Source organism: Nelumbo nucifera, chromosome 1 (genome assembly GCF_055504915.1).
Source record: "Nelumbo nucifera cultivar China Antique chromosome 1, China Antique-T2T, whole genome shotgun sequence".
In the NCBI taxonomy this organism is placed as follows: domain Eukaryota; kingdom Viridiplantae; phylum Streptophyta; class Magnoliopsida; order Proteales; family Nelumbonaceae; genus Nelumbo; species Nelumbo nucifera.
This window is the reverse complement of record NC_142649.1, coordinates 195,701,399-195,728,048: the sequence shown is the minus strand read 5'-3', so window position 1 is coordinate 195,728,048 and position 26,650 is coordinate 195,701,399. Positions and strand designations below refer to the sequence as shown.

The 26,650-nt window shown below is 39.5% G+C and overlaps 1 protein-coding gene and 1 pseudogene across 1 annotated transcript in view; both read left to right on the top strand.

The window, feature by feature from the left end:
* The first annotated feature begins 5,181 nt into the window (after positions 1-5,181).
* Positions 5,182-5,851, top strand: LOC148804321 (metacaspase-9 pseudogene; annotated as a pseudogene).
* Positions 5,852-6,151: 300 nt separating this feature from the next.
* The window catches only part of GCP1 (glycoprotease 1), a 64,254-nt gene continuing 43,755 nt past the window's right edge, over positions 6,152-26,650 (top strand). Inside the window, exons 1-8 of the mRNA XM_010265871.3 lie at positions 6,152-6,530; positions 6,636-6,680; positions 12,250-12,324; positions 12,429-12,525; positions 12,786-12,876; positions 15,129-15,178; positions 16,500-16,690; positions 16,802-16,887. Coding sequence (XP_010264173.1) covers positions 6,246-6,530; positions 6,636-6,680; positions 12,250-12,324; positions 12,429-12,525; positions 12,786-12,876; positions 15,129-15,178; positions 16,500-16,690; positions 16,802-16,887 — 920 coding nt within the window. The 5' untranslated portion in view covers positions 6,152-6,245. The remainder of the gene's footprint in view (positions 6,531-6,635; positions 6,681-12,249; positions 12,325-12,428; positions 12,526-12,785; positions 12,877-15,128; positions 15,179-16,499; positions 16,691-16,801; positions 16,888-26,650) is intronic.

Below are 26,650 nucleotides of genomic sequence, written 5' to 3'. Positions count from 1 at the left end.
AATAATTTGTAAGAAGATAAAATATATGAGATGTCATGTGTATGGATGTAAATGGATTTGTTAGGGTTGGGCCAAACTTTAATTGGGTTTTGGGTCTATCTCTATTGACATTGTAGTATTGTAATATTTGTAAATATGACTTTGATTGAGTATAATTGTACATGTACTATTTGTGGGACAATTTGGGTTGGGTTCAGATCCCCATTTCATTTAAATATGTTGGAGTATCTATTTTTTGTTTTGTTTTTTAACAAAAAATTTTCAATAATTATTAGAGATTAAACTACTGTTATTTAAATTTTTAAATTGAATTTATTGTACTTATTGTATTTTTGTTATAATTTATTGATTAATATTTATTAAAGATTAAACTATTATTTGAGGTTACACTATTTAGTAACTAATTTAATATATTGTTAGTAGTTATTGTATTATTGTAATTATTATATTTTTATTATAAATTTACTTTCAATAATTATCTATTTTTACTAAAATTTCCAATAACTATTGAACATTAAACTATTGTTATTTGTTAGAGATTAGAATATTAGTATAGCTGAAATTGGGAGTGCTCACGGGTAGGTTCAGTTTGGTTGCAGGATATTTGGCCAACCAAATCGACCTGGTCATGTTGGAGAGTTGGTCACTCTAAACCGACTGACCATTAGTGAAAATCGACAAACTCAGGTTTTATCAATTTGGATTGATTTTTCATTTGGTCGGCCAGTTCAAATATTTAAATTAAAAAAATAAATGTAAATTTAAAATTTTAGTGGTATTATTGAAAAATAAATTAAAAAATAAATTTTATGATATAAAATATGGAAAATTTCCTACTTTTTGTATTAAAAAATTATATTTAATATATATAGGAAATATATATTTCCTATGAAATATAGGAAATTGTAGAAACAAAGTCAATCAAAAATAAACAATACGATTGAAATTAATTATTATTATTTTTGTAGTATAAAAAATTTATTAAAAGTAGTATACAAAATATAAATAATTATTAATTATTTTAAAAGTTAAAATATAAAATAAATCTCTTATATGTTTCTATTGTTTTACTTTCACTTAACAAAACTTGTGAATGCATGAATCCCCGCTAGTTTGCATTGTTAAAAAAATTGTAAAAAGATAAAATATATGAGATGTTCTGCATAGGGATGTAAATGGATCGAGTGATAATGACGCATTAATGCAACCTGATTTGTTAGGGTTGGGCCAAACTTTAATTGGGTTTTGGGTTTGGCTCTATTGATATTGTAGTATTGTAAGATTTGTAAATATGACCTTGATTGAGTATAAATGTAGATGTACTATTTTTGGGACAATTTGGGTTGGGTTCACATTGACATCCCTAATTTCCTCGTGGCGTAAGCCAGCCCTGGGGTTTAAGTTCAATGCACGCTTAATTCTAAGAATTGGGCCTAAGGCCCGAGCTTGGACTAAGCCTGAGGTCAAAGCTGATATATCTAACCCAAGCCCCACCTATACTTAAATCTGATGAATTAGGGTTAGGTTTGGGCTCATCCTAGGCTTGGGTTGGTCAATCAGCCTACACTAAATGCATGTATACAACATATATGCATATTTAAGATCATTCTGAATTTAGACCATCTATGGGCTAGGTCCGGGTCCAATCAAAAAAATAAAATAAAAATATTCAAGCTTTTGGATCCGGCCCCAAGCTGATAACTAGACCTGTTCATGGGCCGGGCCGGGTTGGGCTTTCACTCTATATTAATAGAATTTTCTAAGGCCCGAGCCCGAGCCTGGCCTGACCATGGGGCCTACAACTTGGGCCTGAGCCCAGCCCTCATAAAAAGCCCGAAGCCCGGGGCTGGGCCCGAGCCCGAAATTTAGCCTATACTGTTAGCAGCTGAATAGATAGAGAGAGAGAGATTATAAAGGAAAGAATAAAAAATGTATATATTATTATAAATATTATATTATTTATATATTTTATATAATATATAAAATACATATTATATATTTTATAAAATATATAATGCTGTTGGGCCGGGCCGGGCTTTTTTGACAAATCCCGAGCCTGGCCCGAAACACAATCGGGCTTACTGTGTTAGGCCCGCGGGCCTAATTACATGACCAAGCCCAACCGGGGTGCGGGCCAGGCCATCGGGCTACCCGACCCATGAACAGGTCTACTGATAACTGAAAGTCCAAACCCTATCCATATAAAATTACGGGTTAGGCCAGTTTGGACACGAGATGGGCCTGTCCAATTTGCATCCCTACCAATTCTCCCTCTTAACAAAACTTTTGAGAAATAGAAGAAAAAGAAATTCATGATTGGGTCACCCGTGTAGCCAAATCAATGGCTGCATGAAAGATTAGAATAACTCATATTGAGTCTTTGTTCTATAAATATCCCTCTAGTAATATTTGGAGCCAATGGAAATTGGCACATGATCCAAAAAATGATAAGAATGATCTTATCTTATTATCTTCATATAATATGATATATATATATATATATATATATATATATATATATATATATATATATATATAGGGTGTACTCTCCATGCAAGAAATGGAATCTACTCGTGCGAGTAGATTCCTACGTGAGAGTAACTCATATCCTATTAATTATATAAATATTGTTAATAATTAAATATTAAAACGTTTAAATGGTTTTTATCGTTTTTTTTGTTAGAATGGGCTAATCGTTCGGTTCAAATAGTCAAACCATTCGACTTGGTAACTGGACCCCTAATCGGTTCGGTCTCCAGGTCAGTTTTAAAAACCATGATGTTATTTTATTCAAGCGTGTGACTCATACGACCTAAAAATGGAACCATTCTGGCCACCGGTTTTTGGGTTGATGGTTTGACCATCCGTTTCAAACAGACAACCCGTTTTGACAACAAAAATTAAAAAAATAATAATAAAAAAATGGCCAAAAACCATTGAACGTGTCAACGGATTGACAGTTCAACCACTCAGGTCAATAGGCCGTTGACTGACTCAATGATTTTTGGCCAGGGACCGGGGTTGGGGTAAAATGGAACTGGTTGCCTGGACGGTTCCCAATTAAAAAAAAAATGGACGACCCGTTCTGACAACAAAAATTACAGGCAAAAAATTGAGTGTTTGAGGTCTATTAAGTAGTATCATACGTGTTATGTCATTCGAGCGTGTGACTCATACAACCTGAAAACGGAATCGTTTTGGCCACCAGTTCTCAAGTCGATGGTTCGACTGTTCGGGTCGATGAATAGCTTGTTTTGATAACAAAAAAAAAAAAATTAAAGAAAACGACCAAAAACCATTGAATGGGTCAATGGTTCGACTGCCCGGGTCAATGGGTCGTTGACCAATTCAACGATTTTTGTCCAGGGACCGATATTAGGATAAAATGGAACCGGTTGCTTGGATGGTTCCCAATTAAAAAAAAATGGCCAAAAACCATTTTACATGTAAATGGGTCAATGGTTCGACCGCTCGGATCAATAGATAGTTGACCAATTCAACAGTTTTTGGCCAATGACTGAATCAACAGGTCAACGGGTTGACGGCTCCATTCCAACCCCTGCGAAGCAAGGGCCCCTCCGCTAGTTTTATATTATTTCATTGGACAAAGATTGTTGGTGACAGGTGGCTAAAAAGTGGTTTCTTAAATCGGAAAGAGAGATATCTGAGATGACATCTGCTGTAATCTTGTGGGCATGGTTGCAGTTTGGGATGATAATGAGCCGGTTCCGCCTTGTCCCAGGCCGGGCTTGGCACCAATCACCAGGGGCATAGCCCGAGCCTAGTCCTGCCTGCACGTTGGTTATCACTTTTATGTTGCCATTTATTGCTTATAAGTTTTTCCTGTATCATATCTTTCCTGCACCATGGTTGAAGTTACCCTGTTAATAAGTCACTTCATGTAATTAATAGTTTCAGCACAGTGGGAGCCATGACAACAAATCAAAAGGTATTGATTTAATAGTTTCAGCGAAAGACTACCACTGTGTTTTAGCAAATGTGGGTGGTCAGCTGATTTCTGGGTGAGTTCATTTTCCTATAGCAAATGTAATTAATAGTTTCAGCGAAACTATTAATTAACACAGCGGGGGCCATGACAACAAATCAAAAGGTATTGATTTAATAGTTTCAGCGAAAGACTACCACTGTGTTTTAGCAAATGTGGGTGGTCAGCTGATTTCTGGGTGAGTTCATTTTCCTACATCACATTGTTATAGACTTATAGTGCAGGGTTAAAACGGAAAATCATGGCCTTGGATCTACCATAGGGACCCCACTAAAAAGTCATTTAATCTAATTCAAGGTGGGGCCATGACAACAAATAAAAGACTTTGATTTGCTTGTTTTAGCACAGGGCTAACGAGGGGATTAAAAACCGAGTCAGGATCTATTTCTCACAGAGTTCTCCTCCCATACATTGAGAATATCTTTTGCATTTGTATGATATTATTCATTAGAGATGTTCCCAATACATGGTGGGGATATGGGTGCAAATATTTGGGAATTCGGTTTTGGTCAGGGCTTTCAAGCAATCTTTACAGCCTTGCATTGAGAATATCTCCATACTTATGTGCTATTTCGTGGGGAGATATTCCCAATGCAAGGCACTCCAGATCTGCTCTCCACTAGTTGAACCCACATCTATACCCACCAAACATTGCCGCCATGTATTGGGAACATATCTCCCTATTAATCAAAAGGGAGAGATATTCCCAATGCACAGCTGGTATGTCAGGTGAGTAGGGATGTGGTATCGGCTTCAGTCCAGGCATCCTCAGTCAAGGCACTGTTTGTGCAATTGGAGGATGTGCCACGCGTCCTCCAATTCGTATAAACGGTTGAAGCATGTGAGGGATGCTTCACGCCGTTAGTGAATTGTTCTCTCCCTTAAGTGTCACAGAGTGACTCGTTCTCTTCTCCCTCTCTCTACCCCATCCACCCGATGGCAACTTAACATCCATTACCGCTGACGACAAACAACCATATCATTGGTGGACAGATTAACCTCATGTATTGTCTTCTTTGTATCTCTTCTTCTTCCATGAAAACTAACCCTAATTGTTTTGGATGTCAACCATCATCATCGGATACCATTATTAGCGACTGGAGGTCTCTTCTCCCTCTCTCTCTCCTCCCATCCACCCAACGGCGACTTAACAACCATTACTGCCGGCGACAAACATGACTGACTGCAACTCCTCAACAAATGTTGATTTTCCGATACCTTGTGAATCACTTGCCAAAGGGAGCAAGCTTCACCATCATCTTAGACTCCTGCCACAGTGGCGGCCTCATCAACAAGGAGAAAGAGCAAATCGGGACTTTTGTTGCCAGCAGTTCACCGCCAGCCCACCACCCCAAGACCATCCTTCTGGACTCAATCCTGTAGCACTTGACTTCACTCACCAACATCGACTCACTAGATGTTGGCACCCACCTATGCCAAGTCTTCGGCGGTGACGCAAGCAACAAGTTCTGCCTGCAAAAGCCTCAGAGCAATCTAGTGGGGTCTCTGCACCCAGATGCAAGCATTCTTCTCAACAACTACCAGGCGAATGAGACATCTACGGACATGAATCCGACTAACGATGGAGACAAGGCGTATGGGGCGTTTAGTAACACTGTTCAGATGGTGTAGAAGGAGCACGAGACCATACTTAGTAACAGAGACCTGGTGACCATGGCGAGAGCTGTTTTGAGGGAACAAAGCTTCAAGCAGCAACCTCTTCTTGAAGTTGATCTGTCTACCGGTGATGGTTGTTTGTCACCGGCGGTAATGGATGTTAAGTCACCGCCGGGTGGATGGGGGGAGAGAGAGGGAGAAAGGAACGAGTCACTTGTGGCACTCTAAGGGAGAGAACGAGTCACTAACGACGTAAAGCATCCCTCGCATGCTTCAACCGTTTATACGAATTGGAGGGTGCCTGGATTGAAGCCGAACTCAACAACTAATGGGTAACAGATCTGAGCCAAGGTTGCAAAAGGCGGTTGGACCGATATGGGCACGGGTTTGCCCCGGAGGAAGCCGATCTCGATATTTGGAGGGGTGAAGGGTTTCGATCTACCACGTAGGCTATTTTTTTGGCACGTTAAACCATAGGTGACTCATCCACATCTACACGGGTAACGCTCTCGTACTCCACCCGTTCACCCTATAGCGTCGCCTCTTTCCATTCCATATATAACAGCCTATCTGCCGGGTTTCGACTTTCGAGTTTCGACCGAGAGAAGAGAAATAAGGAAAAATGCTGTCTCCAGTACTGACACTCTCTACTGTATTTTCGCGCTTTAATTTGCTTCGCGAGCCATCATTTCCTCGTTTTGTAAGAACGCTCAGAACCCATTTGAGACAACATCAAAGACAGAAACTCATTTGGTCTCCTTTGATTTCTCCCGTCAATTCTCCTGCTGTTGGTCTCTCTAATTACAGTTTCCATTCCCTCGACGCAGAGACTAGAATTTCAGGAACCGGAGATGATTTGGTTGTTCTAGGTATCGAGACGAGCTGTGATGACACCGCTGCCGCCGTCGTAAGTGTTCGTTCTCACTTGTTCTAGTTCCATTGTTAATTTGGGTTCTTATTGTTCATTTCAATTTTTTCCTATAACCTCTTAAACTGTCTTTTCGTTATTTAGGTTCGCGGAAATGGAGAAATTCTCAGCCAAGTGGTGTCTTCTCAAGTATATTTCGCGAGTTCTCTTCTGAACGTTTATTTGGTTGTTTGATTTGTTTATAGATAAGCATCTGCGTATTGTACAATCGTTTGTTGTAATTTTTCTCAAGTTACTTTTTATGGAATATATGTATTCTTGTATGTTGACTTCAACTTCATTGTTGCAATGCCTGTGAATGCCTCATCAATTTATTTCAATTTCGATGTCCTTTTAAGTTTTAGATTATGATGGTCTTAAGTTCTCCAGCGCCAGGGAGTGTATTAATCATTATTGGTAGCTTGCTCTTTACCTCCTACTGATGTACAACTTCATCATTCAAGTAATTTTGAGATTTTGAACATTTCCACCGCTAGGTTGATTTGTTCCTCAACATTTCTTGAGTTCTCTTCTGAACGTTTATTTGATTGTTTGATTTGTTTATAGATAAGCATCTGCGTATTGTACAATCGTTTGTTGTAATTTTTCTCAAGTTACTTTTTATGGAATATATGTATTCTTGTATGTTGACTTCAACTTCATTGTTGCAATGCCTGTGAATGCCTCATCAATTTATTTCAATTTCGATGTCCTTTTAAGTTTTAGATTATGATGGTCTTAAGTTCTCCAGCGCCAGGGAGTGTATTAATCATTATTGGTAGCTTGCTCTTTACCTCCTACTGATGTACAACTTCATCATTTAAGTAATTCTGAGATTTTGAACATTTCCACCACTAGGTTGATTTGTTCCTCTCAAACATTTCGCGAGTTCTCTTCTGAACGTTTATTTGATTGTTTGATTTGTTTATAGATAAGCATCCACGTATTGTACAATCGTTTGTTGTAATTTTTCTCAAGTTACTTTTTATGGAATATATGTATTCTTGTATGTTGACTTCAACTTCATTGTTGCAATGCCTGTGAATGCCTCATCAATTTATTTCAATTTCGATGTCCTTTTAAGTTTTAGATTATGATGATCTTAAGTTCTCCAGCGCCAGGGAGTGTAGTAATCATTATTGGTAGCTTGCTCTTTACCTCCTACTGATGTACAACTTCATCATTTAAGTAATTCTGAGATTTCGAAGCATCTCACCCCACTCCCCTTAAAGCAAAAATCAAGAATCTTCCTCTATACTGTGTAAAGGTGGAGAGGGAGAACCAGGATTAGAGATGAAATTACAATACCACCCTTTGATAGAAGCCCTTTTACCATCCTACTGGTTCCTCTCAAACATTTCCACCGCTAGGTTGATTTGTTCCTCTCAAAAAAAAAAGCATACATATCGGCGAACACCTCCTTAGTCAGCAATCAAGCAACTGTACATCCCAAATCTCAAGCTAACTCCAGAAGGTTCTCTACTTCTATGGCTGCATTGCCCTCACTATTCCCAAGGCTTTTTTCCCAATGCAAAGACCTCTTCAAAATCGATGACAATGCTTCCCAACTACCTTTCCTTCTTGTGTTCCCCAATACTTTCACCACCCTCCCTTGCACTCCCTGCATACCCTCAGCACTTGCCTGGACATCACCCTACAGTCCTGGTGCATTTAAGCTACACTGCTCCTAATTTCTGACCACATGCAATGAATCATGAGTGAGCACTTCCATTGAATGGAAAATTGACATGACTACCTCTGTGAAGTCTTTCCATGGAGGGCTGGGACTTTTGGTAGAACATCATAGTGAAGCCATCAGACATTGGATGCCTTGTTCCAACTTAGATTTCTGATCATTTTCAAAACTTCACATTCTACGTTCCTCTTCCGCCAACCAAGCTCCACTTCTGAAATAGTGATTAGCACGAATAAAGTTCCTCTTCCGCCAACCAAGCTCCACTTGAAAGATTCATTAACTTTCAAGTTTCAATCTGGTGATGGAGTTGGAACAACCCTAGCATATTTGATCTGATGGGAAAGAGTTCATATCCGTATCGTCTTTGTTGAGCTAAAACACTGTAGGTTTCTGCCTCTTTGAGACAATTGATATCAGAGCCTACTCCACATCTTAGTTTCAAATCATGGAAAGGGCTATATGGAGCAGAGTGAAAGGCACCAGAGGGAATGGACTACCTGCAACCAGGGTGAGATCCATCATGGAAAGGCTACTTTCTGCCAGAGTGAGAGCTGCCATGTTGGCTGCAGAACCATGGTGGTAGAGTACAGTCTCAATAGTTAAACAGTTTCGCTTTACATGTGCCAACAGTTGTAGGGTTTTCGGTTTTTAGGTCAAGAACGTAAGAGTGCCAACCTCCTGAATTCCTCTTTGCCACTCTTTCCGGAATGTAGTTAAAACACCTCAACCCCATTTCCTCTTTTTGGCAGTGGACCTTATTCCCTTCAAAACAGCTAATTCTATTCACAAGAATACAAGTAAAACAGATTACCCTAAATGTTGAAGTTTAAAAGAAGTGAGACAAAGAACTTTGGGCATGCATCACTCCTCATGGTAGGACTTCCTCACTGATGATAGGCTGACTGTCAAGATTGTACTGAAATCCAAAACTAAAGTAACTGATTTAAGTAAACAGGAAGCAATAAATAGGATGTTGTTATGTTCTGGAGGTCTACCCAAGGAAATGAGGTATGTTAATGACCATTCAAAAAATGAATGTAGCGGAGATGAGGATTCTAGAGAGATTGGGCTGAATGGGCCTTAGTTTTATTTATTTTTTCAGTAGCTTTGTTTCTGCTGAGGGACAAAGAGAGAGAGAGAGACGATCAGCTCTCTTCCTCTTCCCTTTTCTTCCATTCTCTTTTCTTTCTTCTAAATCTCTATCAAAACTTCTCTTTCTTCCTCTTTTATTTCTTCTTTATTCTATTTTCCAGATTTATTGCTGGTGTGATTTGCAATTTGATATCAGAGTAGGTTCTCATCTTCTTCAATTTATTCTGTTAGGCCCATACACTGTGTGTATGGAGAACTTATTGGCTGATTTATTGGCAGCTTATAAAGCCCAATTTGGAAGGGTTTTTGGAGAGGAATTTACTCTTAGTCTGAGGCCCAAGACAGGTTCTTGGAGATTTTCCTGAAAATCTTAGATAATTGGAGAAACCGAATTAAGGGTTCTAGAGACACTTTTAAACAGTCTCTTGGGGCTTGAAAGGAAGTTCTGTTATCTTCTTTGAGATCGATCTAGGTTGGAAAAAGTTTTGGAGTCCCTGATAGGAGCGGCTGGATTTTCTCTCCTCTCGGGTTGTTGGGTCTTGTGAAACCCTAGTTTTGGGTGGTTGAGAAGCAGTTTTGGATTTAGGTCAATGATTCTTGATTAGTAATATCCTGTTTTGATTTTCAGTTGCTTCTTTTTTAGTCATTGGAGCAAACTGGTGGTGAGACAAAATACCCCACAGACACCGGGTTTGGCTAGGGAGGGTCTGTGGAGACTTTGTTAAGAGTAGTAACCATAGTAAAGTTGGATGGAACCAATTTTTTGACATGTTCTCGGTCTATAAAGATTCGTGTCTGTAGTAGAGGGAAATGGGGGTACATCAATGGGAGCATAAATAAACCTATGGAGGATGACTCCATAGGTGTTTGTGACAAGAAAGAAACAGTCGGGTTTTCAAAAATAAGACAAGTTCCGCTGATTCCATTTTTTAGAAAATTGTGGAAAAGATGTTTTCTTGGTTATCTGGTAACAGGCTGGTTAGGCGTATAGGTTTTGAGTCCTTTTTTTGTACATGATAATCTTTATGTAAAGCAAGGTAGGGTTCAAGTCTAGAGGGAACATTTTTCTGGTCTCCTTTAGCACTTTATCTTGCTGTATATTTTGTTCATATTTAATATATTGATACTTTACTTTTCTCTCAAAAAAAAAAAATGAGAGGTGGATGCAAGAAAATTACACAATAGTAGGCTAGTTAGTAAATTCCATGGAACCTCATATTAGCCAACACTACCTATGGATGGACACTGTGAAGGAGGTGTGGGATAGTGTCATGGATACCTATTCCCAGAAGTTAAATGTTGATAGGGCTTACAAACTAAAGAATGATGTGAACAATTTAAGACAGGGGGAGAAGCCCTTAGCTATTTACTTCTCCATGCTAAAATCTCTTTGGCAGGATATTGGTCTGATGGAGATTGTTGTGTAGGGGTGCACAAAAGATGCTCAGACACAGAAAGTTGGTGGAGAGAAATTGGGTTTTGAGTTCCTCACTAGTTTCACTCTAAATATGATATTGTGAGACAAAATGTTTTAGCAAAAGGTGAGGTGACACTGCCTCAAGCCTATGCTATGGTTAGTAGTGAGGAGAGTAGGAAACAAATTCAGTCTGTGGCACCTCAAGTTGACCACTATGCTAGTGTCGGGATAAAGCCAAGGGTTAATACTAGAAAGAAGGGTGTTGTGTGTGGATATTGTAAGAAGCCCAAACATACTGAGGAGACCTGTTGGAAGCTGCATCCAGAGCTCATGCCTACTAGATTCAAGAATGGAAATAATGGTAAAAAGAATGAGAGTGTGAAAGGTGGCAATGCAAATGTAGCCACCTCCTCACAGAGTGAACAGGGGCTGAGTGTTGAGAAATCTGTTGGGGAATAGCTTGCAGTTGCTAGGGCTGAATATGAGAAATATGGTCGAATAATTAGTCACTTGGAGTCTACAACTATAGCACCACCTACTCCTTTAGAAATCGATTCTTCTTCTCCTTTTGCACAGTCAGGTATTTGTGCTACTGCAAATCATGCTACTATTTCAGGTAATCGTAAAATCCCTTGGGTAATAGATTCTAGTGCTTTAGACCATATGACTGGTGTTTCACATTTATTCACTACCTACCAACTTCTATCTGGTTGAGACAATATCCCCTGTTAATGTCTCTCTTGCCCCTATCACAGGCAAGGGAGACATCAGAACCTCACACTCCCCCTTGGATAAGCAAGCTGGGCATGATTAACATCTATGCTCAGCTTGAAGGGGAGTGTAGAGAGATTGGGCTGAATAGGCCTTAGTTCTATTTATTTTTTAGTAGCTTTGTTTCTGCTGCAGTGGACTTTTTATTTTATGGGCCTTATTACTTATTCTTTTTTATGTTCTTTGAGTCAGCCGCCCAACTAGGGGCACTCATGCCACTGTACAAATTTTGTTATTCAATACATATTTAATCTGGGGGGGGGGAGAGGATCATCTCTTTTCCTCTTCCCTTTTCTTCCATTCCCTTTTCTTTCTTCTAAATCTTTATCAGAACTTCTCTTTCTTCCTCTTTTCTTTCTTCTTTGTTCTATTTTCCAGATTTATTGCTGGTGTGATTTGCAACTAGGATGCTGAGATATATGAGTGGCAAGACTAGAGAGGACATATTAGAAATAAGTGCATTAGAGAGGACTCACAAATAGCTCCAATTAGTGACAAGATGAGGTAAAGTTGACTATGATGGTTTCTTCATGTTTAGAGATGACCAGTGACTGCACCAGTGAGGCATGAATTGGTAATTAGAAGGTTCTAAAAGAGTTAGGGGAAGACTAAAGAAAATGTGATATGAAGTGGTAAAAAATTATTTTTTACTATTCTATCTGTTCCCATTTCGTGAGGTTTTAAATCTATTTTGGTGCTTGCAAAATTTATATGTGCTAATTTTATGTTTCCACTTCATCAAGGCAGATTTGCTTGCACGATATGGAGGTGTTGCTCCTAAAATGGCAGAAGAAGCACATTCTCAAGTGATTGATCAGGTATTGCATTTAAAAATTCAAAGCACTTTGTTTGCTAGTGTTTCTTCCTTTTCATAGTATCTGTTATTTGGGAACAAGTCAAACTTTACATTTCCTTCTTGCAGGTAGTTGAACAGGCACTTGGCAAAGCAAATTTGACCGAAATGGATCTCTCTGCAGTTGCTGTTACTATTGGACCAGGTTTAAGTCTTTGTTTACGTGGTAATCTAGCTTCTACATCTTTCATCCTGCTTCATTTTTTTTTTTTTGTATTTTTGAACTCCATTTTTTTATCAGTGATGACTGAACTCTCTCCAACTGCATCTCTACCAGACACCTCCATATACATGCTCTCTCATTTATTTTCCTTGGTGGTTAGAATTGTTGCCCATAGACCACTCACTGAATAAGGTTATTAATCTTGAAAGGATTTTTTTGAAAGGAGAATATTATTTATTAATCTTCATGAAATTCTAATGTAGTTGGTGTGCGGAAAGCTCGAAAAATTGCTGGGAAGTTCAACCTATCAATGGTTGGTGTTCATCACATGGAAGCTCATGCTCTGGTTGCCAGGTATTTAGATTTCACTTGTATGAAAAAATATTTAATGTGCAAAGCATATGCACTTTTTGTATATATTTTTTTGAATAGGTAAAGTATAATTTAGTTGGATAGCATGTGCACAAGGAGAGAGGAAGAGAGATGAGTAAGGAAAATAAATGCAGAGAGAGAGAGAGGAGAAAGAAATGGATCAGGTTTTTTACATGGTGGTCTGTAGTACTCTGTACTTGAAGCCAAGGCAAGTATCGACATTATATAGCAAAAATTATATGTAGTAAAAAGTATGCACACCCGTGTAACTTGAAAGGCCAGCTATGTTGTATGGAACAAAGTGTTGGGCAGTTAAGAAACATGTCCAGAAAATGAATGTGGTAGAAATGCAAATGCTAAGATGGATGAGTGGGAAAACTAGAAAGGATAAGATTAGGAATGAAGTTATCTGTAGCAACCCAGGAGCAGCTCCAATAGGTGATAAAATGAGAAAGAGTAGACTAAGATGGTTTGGGCACACGCATAGAAGACCACCAACTATGCCAGTTTAGAAGAAGTAATTTGTTACACATTGAAGGGGCTTGAAGAGCTCATGATAGACCAAAAAGAACATGGGTAGATAGAAATAATAAGAAATGATTTAAGCACTAATAGTTTAACAGTGGATGTGACGTTGAATATAATGGATTGGTGAAACAGGGTTCATGTATCCAACCCCTTATAGTTGGGATAAGGTAATGGATGATGATTATGATGATGATGATATACAACACAAAAACTGACACAGAACAAAGTAAGGCTCAATTAGGCATGGACAGGGGCACAGGGCATTGAAATAAACATAAAAATTAGGTGCACATCCTTGAAGCCATTGCAGACAGATTTCCATGCACTGTAACTACAGCCTTTCTAAGGACCACCTTCTCTGGTGAGGATTGGTTGTCAAATATGCATGTTTCTTTCTGCATGCACCTTGTGTCGCCTTTTTGATATTAGTTCAAGAATCTCTATGGGCAACTGATATGGAATAAGCTTAAAAAGGATAGCCAAGAATGTACATGAATTATGATCTAATTGAAAGAAAAATTGTTAATAAGTTTTGCAATTATGTCTGTGGATGCCTAAGAATTTGCTACAGCGAATTGTTGATACTTGAAGAACTTAGATGCTTATGAAGTTAAATAGCACCAGGTAACTAACTTACATTGAATTCAGTATGTTGTTGTTTTCACATATGAATATGATGTGCATATTCTTGTAGCCCACCCCATCTGGCCTGTATTACCATATGTTAGCTATGATATCCATAGGCAAGGTATCTATGTCTTATGCAGTTTACGGGGGAATGTGTCAGGAATATGAATAATTTAATCTCTCTAGATAAATTTAAAGATTTTTATATTATCTTAATTGTTTGAATCTGGCTATGCAAATCCCATTTTCAGTGATACTCTATCAAGTGTCTTAATAATGTTATAAGGTGACTTCCCAAATATTTTTCTCAAACATGAATCTTCACTAGCTTCCTTTTGGGCCATTTAGTCTTTTTCCTGTTCCAAAGCACTGTTTCAAAACCTTGTTCAATTCCTCTATCAATAGTTTTTAGTTGCATATCAAAGAAATATTAGAAAATTAAGGGAAATTGGGGATAAATATGGAAAATGTGAATTTTTTAGTGGAACCCTAGGAAACATTAAAAGAAGCATAGTTTCATTTTCAAGGCCCAAGAAAATAGGAAGGATACATGCATGATAAGTACTAGAAGATTAAGAGTGCTCATCTCAACTGTATTGTATTCAGTTTCTTTCTTTCATTCATTCATTCATTTTTTTTTGATCATCATCTATTAATATAATGTCTTTTTTTTCAACTTCATTGTATTCAGTTATGAGCTCCCATACATTTTTCTCATTTCCTTTTACTTTGACACTGTCAACTTTTAATTCCTTCAAGAAATTTTCTTTCCTCTTCAGATGATTCTCCCAATTAAATCTTTGTTGTTGAAGAGGTATAACTAATTGTCATTGCACCTATCCTCTTCCTGTCCCTTTTGTTTTATTGGATACCTTTGTAGGTTTTCTTTGGTGAAAATTTCTTCGAGAAAATCTATACTGTTCAATCTTTATTTGTTATATTATTAGGGGGTGTTCGACAACATGAGTGCTTTTGTTTTCTAAAACAAAAACAACTGCCATGTAGCAACTTCATCCATTTGATCCAAATGCTTGTAAGTGATTAACATGTCTGATTATCTAAAATTTCCTTTTATCTAGGTTAATTGAGAGAGACTTGCAATTTCCATTCTTGGCCCTTTTAATTTCAGGTAAGTGTCCTTGTTCTGTTACACTATTTTAGGTTGTTAAATTTTGCATTTTGTTCATCAAATACTGGTGCTCACATGTCTTGCATTCTGAGGGTGCAATATACATACTCAGGGAGACAAGTTGGGGGGGGGCTGTGAACTGGGGATTCTGAGTCTAGGATCTGTGGGTGAAATCTCCTGCCTGGAGTGATGTGTTGCACTGTTGCTATGTGTAATGTGTTATATTCTAGCATTACATATTATTAAGAAAGGGCCTGTCACTACTCCCCGACTCTGCATAAAAAACCAAAAACTATAACAAATGAGAAGAAAGATGGCAGTTTCCCTGTGTCAAAGGGTTGGGTCATTGGGATGGGGAATAGGGATGAAAGGCACATGATCAATCTAAAGCTTGCTTAGAGGATCACTGAATCTATTACTGGCTCTCTTTTCTCTTTTTCATCAATATCTAATTCTTTCATTGTGATTGCCAAAGACAAGGATCTGTACACAATATCAGCATGAAACCCTTTAGCTTTAGCTGTAGGCCTGTAGCTTTAAGAGAGGGGTACGAAAACGGTGAAAGAAGTTAGAAACCCTATATATTATCTATTTTTGTGCAAGTACAGTGACCTGATGGAGCAGTTTCTTCAACCATGGTCTCAAACTTGACACTGGTTAGACTTTTGCTAACAAAACTCACCTTACCTGTTAATACTTGTACTAAAGTTATCCCATTAGTGGTGGGGCAGGTTTACTCTATTAACCTGCCTCATTGTTATTGCCATTTATCAATATATTATATGTAGGGTGGAGCATAAATTACTATAAAAAAATATGTTACTCTCAAGTCAATTGACACAAAGAACTATATATATATATATATATATATATATATATATATATATAATAACAAAACTCACCTTACCTGTTAATACTTGTACTAAAGTTATCCCATTAGTGGTGGGGCAGGCTTACTCTATTAACCTGCCTCATTGTTATTGCCATTTATCAATATATTATATATAGGGTGGAGCATAAATTACTATAAAAAAATATGTTACTCTCAAGTCAATTGCCACAAAGAACTATATATATATATATATAATATGGTCAAATACAAAGTTGTCGTTGTCATCAAGGTTTCAAGGTTATGAGGCACACAACTTCGGAAGAAAGTGGTTAAACAAAAACTATGAGAGGAAATAATAGATGATGCAACCTATGACTTTTTTCCTACTATCTTCAGATGAATATGTAGTTTTTTTCATTTTACTTGAAGTGGGACCATGTTATTTTGGAAATTGACAAGATTTGCCACATGTGCTCATTCAATTTTCAGGAGGACATAATCTCCTTGTTCTTGCTCTTGACCTTGGCCAATATATACAACTTGGGACCACAATAGATGATGCAATCGGTGAAGCATATGACAAGACAGCAAGATGGCTTGGGCTTGATATGAGAAGAGGAGGTGGCCCAGCTCTAGAGGAGCTTGCTCAAGAAGGAGATGCTGAATCTATCAAATTCTCGGTACCTTTTAATTTTCCTTTTTAGGGGGGAGGGGTTTTAAATTTACCTCTTACAGTTAATATCATGTTCCTTACCTTGCCCACTCAGTTTAAGATTTGGTTTGATCCATAGATCCCAATGAAACAACACAAGGACTGCAATTTCTCATATGCTGGTTTGAAGACCCAAGTGCGGCTAGCAATTGAATCCAAAAAAGTGTAAGTAAATGCAGTTAAGGAAAGCTAGTTTTGATTAGAAGTTAGTTGCATCTTTGTTTGTTTTTATCATCTGATCTTTTCATTTATCATTTGTTTGTGAATTATGCCAATTTTTTATTTATAGAAAAAGGTCTGTGGAAGATGCTTTCAAGGGCTAACGGAAAGAAAAAAGAAACAGAAACAACAATAGGTTCATATTGGTGATAAAATAACTGACTAAAATGCCAAGTTGATTGTGATTTTTATATTGTTGTTCACCTCTGGATTCTAATAGGAAGACAAGTTCAACCGCTTAACAAAACATGCTATATTTTCGTGGTATGCTGACACTAGTAGTCTAGTACATTTTATTGCATGCATGCTTGTTGAACATAATATTCAAGTTACTTTTATACCATCAGTTATTTTCCCAAGCTTTAGTGCTTTCCTTGATTTGCCAATAAAATTATACTGCATTTTATAAAGTCAAGGAATTTAAATTCAACAAATTTTGATTTTTGCAAAATTTCAACATCATTTACAATGAACAAACTAGAATGCTCTAACTTGGGCTGAGAATATCTAGATGAAATTGAAGCCTTTCATTGAAAGTTGTATTTTTTGGTTACAATTTTGGCCAAATTAAACTCTCAATTGAACTCAACCCTTATCCCAATTGTTTGGAATAGAGTGCTCTAATTGCAAATGAATGGTAGGTTCAAGGCTAAAATCGGGTCAGCTAGGCATTTTTTAGATCAATATTTTGAAAATCATAATTATCTTAAATTATAAAGAAAGTCGAATCGAATCGAATCATGAACCATATCGTAAATCGTAAGATTATTTCTATTTTATGAACTTATCAAAAAATTAAATATAGATATATTAAAAGGCTAAATATCCCAGGGGTTGGAGAATAGGTAGGAATAATATCCCAATCACTCACCTCCAATTTGTTGATGACATAATAATTTTTGGTGAAGGGAATGATTTAAGGAATGTAAGGAATCTAAAAGAGGTTATAAAGTTATTCGAACTTGTCTCCAATCTACAAGTGAACTGGAACAAGAGTTGTGCGGCAGGCTTCAACTTAGAAGATTGGGCTTTGAGGGATATTATCGAATGCTTAGACTGCCCTACCTCTTCCCTCTTCTTGGCCCTTGTCCTACTTACGTCTTCCCCTAGGGGTAAACCCCAAGGAAAGTCGTTTTTGGAATCCAATCCTAGAAAAATTTGAAAAGAGATAGGCAACGTGGAAAAAGAACTACATCTCCTTGGGGGGTAGAGTTGCCTGATAAAGGCCACACTAGCTAACCTACCCGTTTACTTTTTGTCTTTAGAATCCCCTCTAGGGAATCTAAGAGGTTAGAGAAGCTAATGAGAAATTTCCTATGGGAACCTAGGGAGGTTAAAAAGGATCACTTAGTCAATTGGGAGATTGTTTATAGGACAAAAGAGAAGGGAGGATTGGGTTTAGGGAATTTAGCAAAGAAGAATATTGCTCTTCTAGGGAAATGGCTGTGGAGATGGCCTTTGGAGAGGGAGAGGTTGTGGCATGAGGTAATTGGTAGTATTCATGGCTGTCTGGAAAATGGTTGGGATTTGATCCCTTCTGACTTGGAGAAAGGGAAAGTTGTGTCTAATTTTTTGATCCCTTTTGAGTCAAGCTTCGGCTTCGATTGGGATTTGTGTCTTAGAAGAGGCATTTGGGATTCAGAACTTGGAAATGTTTTGGGCTTAATTCATGTCTTGAAGGGGGTGGTTTTAGACTTTTCAAAAGGGGTAGTAGAATTTGGACCTTATCTCCTTCTGGTGTTTTTTTGGTGCAACCTGCCAATTCCATTGCCCAAACTTTCCCAGTGGTTTTAGACTTTCCCAAACCAGTGCATCTTGTGCAAGGCTAATGGTGAAAGATGGAAACCGTGGCCAAAGAGGGTGACAGAGCACCCTAATCCAAGATTCACTAGGCGGAGAAATGATGCACAGGTAGTTAGCGAGTCAGATTGGTGTGACTCGGAGGAAGAATTAGAGTTTTCTAGTTCGGATGAAAACTCCTTTGTTGGATGCGACCAAGGTTTGGAGCTGGAGCTAGGCGACATGGAAGCACTCTTCAAGCTTAATCTAGACGATCAAGTCGGTCAGATTCAATCTAGTCTGGAACCGGTGACAGACATAAGGTCCTCATGTGCTGTAGAAAACTTGCCATCAAAGGAGGAGGAACCAAACCAGAGCCATAAATAGCGTCAGGGAGCATCTTTAGGGTTGAGTGAGGCGAGCCAGGAGATAAACACTGACACGCCAATCAAGGCCAAAGTGCCAAACCCAGGCCAAGGCCATTTGATTCAGAAAAGACACTGACCAACCAGCAACACCCACTGAGTTGGGAACTGGGGATGCCATCTGTATGCCCTCACTATGTCATCCAATAATCAACCTAGATTTACCGGGTATCCAAGGTAACTGTGTGGATTTGGTTTTGGTTACTACTGGTGATTGTGATATCCTTGTAGACACTACAGCCGAGAACCATTTTCACAGAGGGCCCCAAAATACTGAAGGTGCCCAGACTGACGGGGGAGCAAGTGATGTGGTGGGGGAGGTAGCAGCAATTGATGCTGTGGGGGATAATAGAGAAGATGATGGTAGGAAAACAAGGTTGGTAGAAGATAGAGAGAAAGAAGTTGAGGATCATGGGGAGGGTGAATCTGATGAGGAGATAACACTAAGGAAGTGGGTTGAGAAGATGGGGCTGAAAATTTCGCAATTAGGCTCAGACAAGTTTCAGAAGGAGGAGTTGATTGAAAGGGAGAAACTAGAAAAGAGGCGGGTAAGGGATCTGAAAAAACAGAGAGGAGGGTGGGATAAGAGGGTGAAGGGTGATGGGATAGGTGGAAGGAAAGGATGAAAATAAAAGACAAGGTGGGGGTAAATGCTGTTGTAGGTTTTCAAGACTGCTATTCAGTCTTGATCACTAAGAGATTTCAGGTTCGATGAGAAGAGAAAGTGAAGAAGATGTAGAAGAAAGAGTGATGGAAGAGCAATAGAACACAGATTTTGAGGAGAAGAACAGAATGTCAATATTCTGCCGCCGCCACTTTAAGTTAATATATGTAGGTTATGCTAGTTACATGAAAGGACATATCTGCCCTTGGTGTTTACATCATAACTGCTAACAAATAACAAACAATATAAAACTGAAACTAGAAATAATAGAATAGCAAAATAACCACAGCTGTGACTAGATACATTCTACCCTACGGACAGAGTGGGACCACAGCTGTGGGGCCCACATCATTGTTCTCTACACTCCCCCTCAAGTTGGGAGTATATGTTCATCATTCCCAACTTGGATAGATCCGCCTCTAGCTTCTTTCTTGATACGGCTTTAGTGAGAATGTCTGCTAGTTGCATACTGGATGTGATGTAAGGGAGGCATACTTCTCGAGATGAGACCCTCTCTCGCACAAAATGGCGGTCAACTTCAATGTGTTTGGTTCTGTCATGCTGTATTGGATTATGTGCTATATTAATGGCGGCTTGATTATCACAGTACAACATCAGGGGCTTCTCATACTCAATACCCAACTCCTCAAGTAGAGATCTTAGCCATAGGATTTCAGCCACTCCATTGGCCATGGACCTGTATTCTGCTTCAACACTTGACCGGGAGACAACACTTTGTTTCTTACTTCTCCAGGAGACAAGGTTTCCTCCCACAAGGGCACAATATCCCGAGGTAGACCTTCTGTCATCAACACCCCCAGCCCAATCTGCATCAGTATAGACCTCCACCTTCATGTGATTGTTGTTCTTGAAAAGTATACCCCTACCTGGGCATCTCTTCAAGTAGGCTAAGATTCTTTTTGCCGCAAGAAGATGTGTGGTTCTAGGAGAATGCATGTACTGGCTGACAACACTAACAACATAAGTAATATCTGGCCGAGTGAGGTAGAGATATAGGAGCTTTCCTACCAGTTGCTGGAACATAACTTTGTCTTCAAGAAGCTCCCCACTCTCGACACTAATCCTGTGATTCTGTTCAATTGGTGTATCTGCAGTCTTGACACCTAACTTTCTAGTTTCTGCCAACAGGTCTAGGACATATTTCCTCTGAGATATAAAGATCCCCTGTTTGGATCTAGCAACCTCAATACCCAAAAAATACCGGAGTACACCAAGGTCCTTCACCTCAAATTCTTGGTGAAGAAGCTGTTTAAGAGACTCAATTTCATGGCTATCATTCCCTGTGACCACAATATCATCAACATATACTGCCAATAGTGTCAAAGAGGACTCCACCCTCTTGATGAATAGGGTATGATCTGACTGGGTCTGTACATATCCAAACTTCACAAGTGTTAGTCTGAATCTATCGAACCAAGCCCTAGGTGACTGTTCCAAACCATACAAAGCCTTGTTGAGCCGGCAGACCTTCTTACCTATTTCTGCATCATAGAATCTAGGAGGCAAACGCATGTAAACTTCTTCCTGCAGATCTCCATTCAGAAAGGCATTTTTCACGTCCATTTGGTATAAAGGCCAAGTGTGATTTGCTGCAAGGGACAAGAGAACTCGAATAGTAGTCATCTTGGCTACCGGTGCAAATGTCTCCAAGTAATCTATGCCATAAGTTTGTGTAAACCCTCTTGCAACTAACCGAGCTTTATACCTCTCAATAGATCCATTTGCATTATGCTTCGCTGTAAATACCCATCTGCATCCAACTGGTTTAGGGACGGATAGGGCTTCTTGCACTGTTCTTGGAATAGGGACATTTGAAATGGAGCTAAGGTAGGACCTGTAGGTAGGAGATAGGCGATCATAGGATAGAAAATGGGAAATACAGTGGGCTGTGGATGTGGTACAATGTCGTTTACCTTTACGGACTGCAATTGGAAGGTCAAGATCATCTGTAGGGGAAGTCTCTGTGGGCTTTGGGACTGAAGTATCTGGACCTGGAGCTGCAGATGAGATTGGAACTGGTCTGGACTGCTGATGATCAGGATCAACCTGCCTGCACCGCCTGTGATAAACCCTCAACTCCTGATCCCTCTGACCACCCTCACCATTGCAGTTCTCATCACCCAATGGAATAGGTACCTGAAGACAAGAACTCAAACCCCCACTCTCACTACTCTCCCCCTGAGGGGCAACCCGAGGATAATAGGGTGTCCCCTCAAAGAAAGTGACATCCATGGAGACCAACTTCCTCCCGGAGACAGGATCATAACAACAATAACCCTTTTGAGTTTGTGCATTACCAAGGAAGATGCATTTGGAGGCTTTGGGTTCGAACTTGGAGGGATGGGGTCCGAGAAGCCAACTGAATGTCTTAAGGGGAATAGAAAACAAGTCCTCACGTGGGTGTAGAAGCGAAAAAGGAGATTACATATCAAGAACCCTGGAAGGGACCCGATTAATAAGGTATACCGGCGTGAGGATAGCATCCCCCCAGAAGCAAATAGGGACATTGGAAGTAAACATGAGGCTTCTAGCCACTTCCAAAATGTGCCTATTCTTCCTATCGGCAACTCCATTCTGCTGAGGTGTATGAGGGCAAGAGCTCTGGTGGATAACCCCATGATGAAGAAGATAAGATGTCAATGATTTAGCAAAGTATTCCTTTGTGTTATCAGATCGGAGAACTTTGATCTTGGCATCAAACTGGGTTAGGATCATTTGGTGAAAATTTTGGGTCAGGGAAGGTACCTCATCTCGTGAACGCATGAGATAAACCTAAGAAAAGCGGGTATGGTCATCAACAAATAACAAAAAGTATCTGTACCCACCCATGGAAGGGATATGGTAAGGCCCCCAAACGTCAGTATGCACAATATCAAAAGAATTATCACTCCTTTTATTACTCAATAAATAAGGCTTTCTACAATGCTTAGCAAACTCACTCACAACTTTCACACTGTAGTTGAGACAACTCAATAGACTCAAATAAAGTAGGAAACAGACTCTGTAAAGATCGAAAAGACGAATGACCTAATCGGTTATGCCAAAGCATAACCGGACTCACACTCTGAGAAACAAAATACAACTTCTCTACCGACTCTCCCTGACGGAACCGCTCCCCGAGCAGATAGATGCCATTCGTCTCACGGCCAGTCCCAATCACCTTCTGCGTCTCCAAGTCCTGAAAAACACATCGGTTAGGGAAGAAGGTTACTGAGCAGTTCATATGCTTGGTAATACTACTAACTGAAAGAAGGTTAGTATCAAGCTTAGGAATATGCAAAACAGATGATAGGGAGATAGTATCTGAAAGCTTGATGTCACCCTTCCCTGAAATAGGAACCAGGGAGCCATCAGCAATAGATACATTATCCCTACCAGAAGACAAATGGTAAGTAGTAAACAACGAAGGCAAGCTAGTCATGTGATCAGATGCACCTGAGTCTATTACCCAACAAGGTTCAGTAGTACCTGGAGCTGAGGCATGATAGGCTGAAGCTCGAGTACCTGAATGGGCGAAGGCAGATGTGACAGGGGCTGATGGAGGCTGCGGTGGCTGAGCTGAATTTCCAACCTCCTTTTCTACCTGTATCAGGGCAGCCCGAACTGCAGCTAAGGTCTCCAAAGATGTTTCTTTTGTGCCAGATGAGGATGCTGAATCAGTGTTCATGGCTACATAAGCAGTGCCCTTCTTGTTTCTTAACTTCGCAGGAACCAAGTGGGGATGCAGTTTCCAACATGTCTCTTTTGTATGTTTGGGTTTCTTACAATGTTCACATACTACATCCTTCTTGTCTTCCTTCCTCCTGTCCTTCTCTGAATCACCCCTTGATTTGGGTGTAGCCGCTACAAAGTCTGATGTGGGTTGCATCATAACCTTCCTTCTGGTCTCTTCACTGTGTACAAATGAGTAAGCCTGAGAGAGAGTCACACTATCTCTAGTCAAAATCTGTTGCCTCACAATATCATATTCTGAGTTCAGTCCCGCCAGGAATTCAAACACTCTGTTTGTCTCGATGTGCTTTCTATGGGTCTGAGCATCTTTGGGACTCTCCCACTCAAGAGTCTCTAAGTGATCAATCTCATGCCACAGGGACTTCAAGGTAGAGATGTAGACCGACACCGGTTTCTCTCCTTGTTTAAGGGTGTTCACTTCACATTTCAATTCATATGCTCTGGCAACATTAAGGGGTTGGGAGTAAGTTTCTTTCATAACATCCCATATCTCCTTAGCTGTCTTTGCCCACAAATAATTCCGGCTAATATGAGGCCAAGTAGTTTTCTTGCATCTACTTGGTATATGTCGGGTCTCCCTTGGAAGGTTCTTTCATATCTCCCAGGAGGTACCCTAATTTACCTCTTCCACCAATAGCCATCATGGCTGATTGGGCCCATTCCAAATAGTTTGATCCATCAAACTTTACGGTCGTAATCTGACCACCCATCTCAGAAATACCACCATAACTGATGTTCCCAAGACTGCCTTCTGCCTAAATTTTAGACTCCATTTCTGTCAAGTCTCAAAACAGCACTTGAATCACCAATCACAATCAAAACAGTATAAGCCTGATCTGTATTCTCAGTGTATGTGCACAAAACCGAAGTAATTCTGATCTGAAACCAACTAGCCAACACAACAGTAGCTGTCCGTAGATCTCTAACCCCCTTAGAACTCTGAGAACAGCTTTAAAACAAAACTGATATGCTAGGGAAAGTTAGGGTTTTAATCAGTCCTGAAAGGAAGCAATTCAGTCGCACAATCCAAACTATATAGATGAGCTTGCAGTAGGGTTTTAATCAGTCCTGAAAGGAAGCAATTCAGTTGCACAGTCCAAACTGTATAGATGAGCTTGCAGTAGGGTTAATAAGAAACCCTAGAATCTGATCGGACCTACCAATCATCTTAAGAGTAGCTCTAGGTAGATCACAGGGTTCAGTCAAACACTAGGGCTTGCCGCAGATCACTTTCAAACCCTAGAGTAGAGAGAAACACAGTTCGGTCTAGGGTTTGCTGTAAAACCCTAGGAAATCGAAGAGAGAAAGAGCTAGAATGGTTCGGCCTTCCCCTCCAGATAGGTCCAACCTATCTTCTCTAAAAGAACTTCTCTTAAAAGGTAAACGACTTACAAGGAAAAAATAGTTCGCTGCCTTCTAGGGTTACCTGAACCCTAGTCTTCTCTGATCCTTCCTGACCACCAACACTCTGCAACCCTAGCAAGTTTCCAACAGCTGCTAGCACCTCTGGCGATCTCCAAGAATCAGTTTGCGAACTCCTCCTTTTCAGCTTTCAGTCCTAGGAGATTCTCATGTGGTCGGCTGGTATTAGACTCACATGAAAAACCCTAACTTGGCTCTGATACCATGTAGGTTTTCAAGACTGCTATTCAGTCTTGATCACTAAGAGATTTCAGGTTCGATGAGAAGAGAAAGTGAAGATGTAGAAGAAAGAGTGATGGAAGAGCAATAGAACACAGATTTTGAGGAGAAGAACAGAATGTCAATATTTTGCCGCCGCCACTTTAAGTTAATATATATAGGTTATGCCAGTTACATGAAAGGACATATCTGCCCTTGGTGTTTACGTCATAACTGCTAACAAATAACAAACAATATAAAACTGAAACTAGAAATAACAGAATAGCAAAATAACCACAGCTGTGACTAGATACATTCTACCCTACGGACAGAGTGGGACCACAGATGTGGGGCCCACTTCAATGTTCTCTATAGCTGTGTGATGAAATGAAGATTTTAATTAGAGGGTTGGGGAGGGTAGCAAAAAGAAGACTCATAAAGGAAGTGTAAAGGAAAGAAAAACCAGATGTGGTGATGTTCCAAGAGTCTTGAAAACCTACATGGATGGACAATGGCCCCCATTTTGTGGTGCATCAGGAGGAATAGTCACTATGTGGAATGAGAATACGATGGGATGTTTGGAGGAACTAATAGGTAGGTACTCAGTGTCACTAAAATTGCAGAATTTGGATGATAATTTTAATTGGGTGTTGATGAATGTTTATGGGCCTAATTCGCATAGGGAAAGGAATGAGAAATGTGGGAAGAATTGGCAGATGTGAGAGGTTTGTGACAAGGCCCGTGGTGCTTGGGGGGGGATTTTAATGTGATTAGACATACTGTTGAATCGAACAATCCGAGACAAAGGATAACCACTAGTATGAAAAGATTTAATAATTTTATAGACATTTGAATTGAAGGAAATCGGGATTGGACAATATATACTTGGACTAACTTTCAGGAGAACCCGATGTGCTCAAAGTTGGATAGGTTTCTTGTGTCTTTGGACTGGGAGGAACATTGGAGTAACATGGTGGGTAGGACGCTGCTTGGGTCACCTCAGATCATTGGCCGATATGTATCGGACAAGGGATGAACGGCGAAGGGCCGACGCCTTTTAGATTTGAGAACATGTGGTTAACAGTTCTGGAGTTTGTGCGTAAGGTTGAGGAGTGGTGAAAGGAAGATAACCCCCAATTTGTATGGGAAGGGATTAGATTACGCAGGTAGCTTCAGAATTTAAAAGCAAAAATCAAGGAGTGGAATCTGAATAAGTTCGGGAGGATAGAAGAGAGGAAGGCTTATCTCATAAACAAGATTGAAGAATTAAATAAAAAGGAGGAATCTAGATCATTGGGTGTAGGGGAAAGAGAGGAGAGATTTAATTTAAGAAAAGAATTGGATTCTACACTCCTTAGAGAAGAAATGACTTGGAGGCAGAAATCAAGAGTGCGCTGGATCAAGGAAGGGGATGGGAATACAAAATATTTTCACATGATTGCGAATGGGAGAAAAAGGAATAATTTGA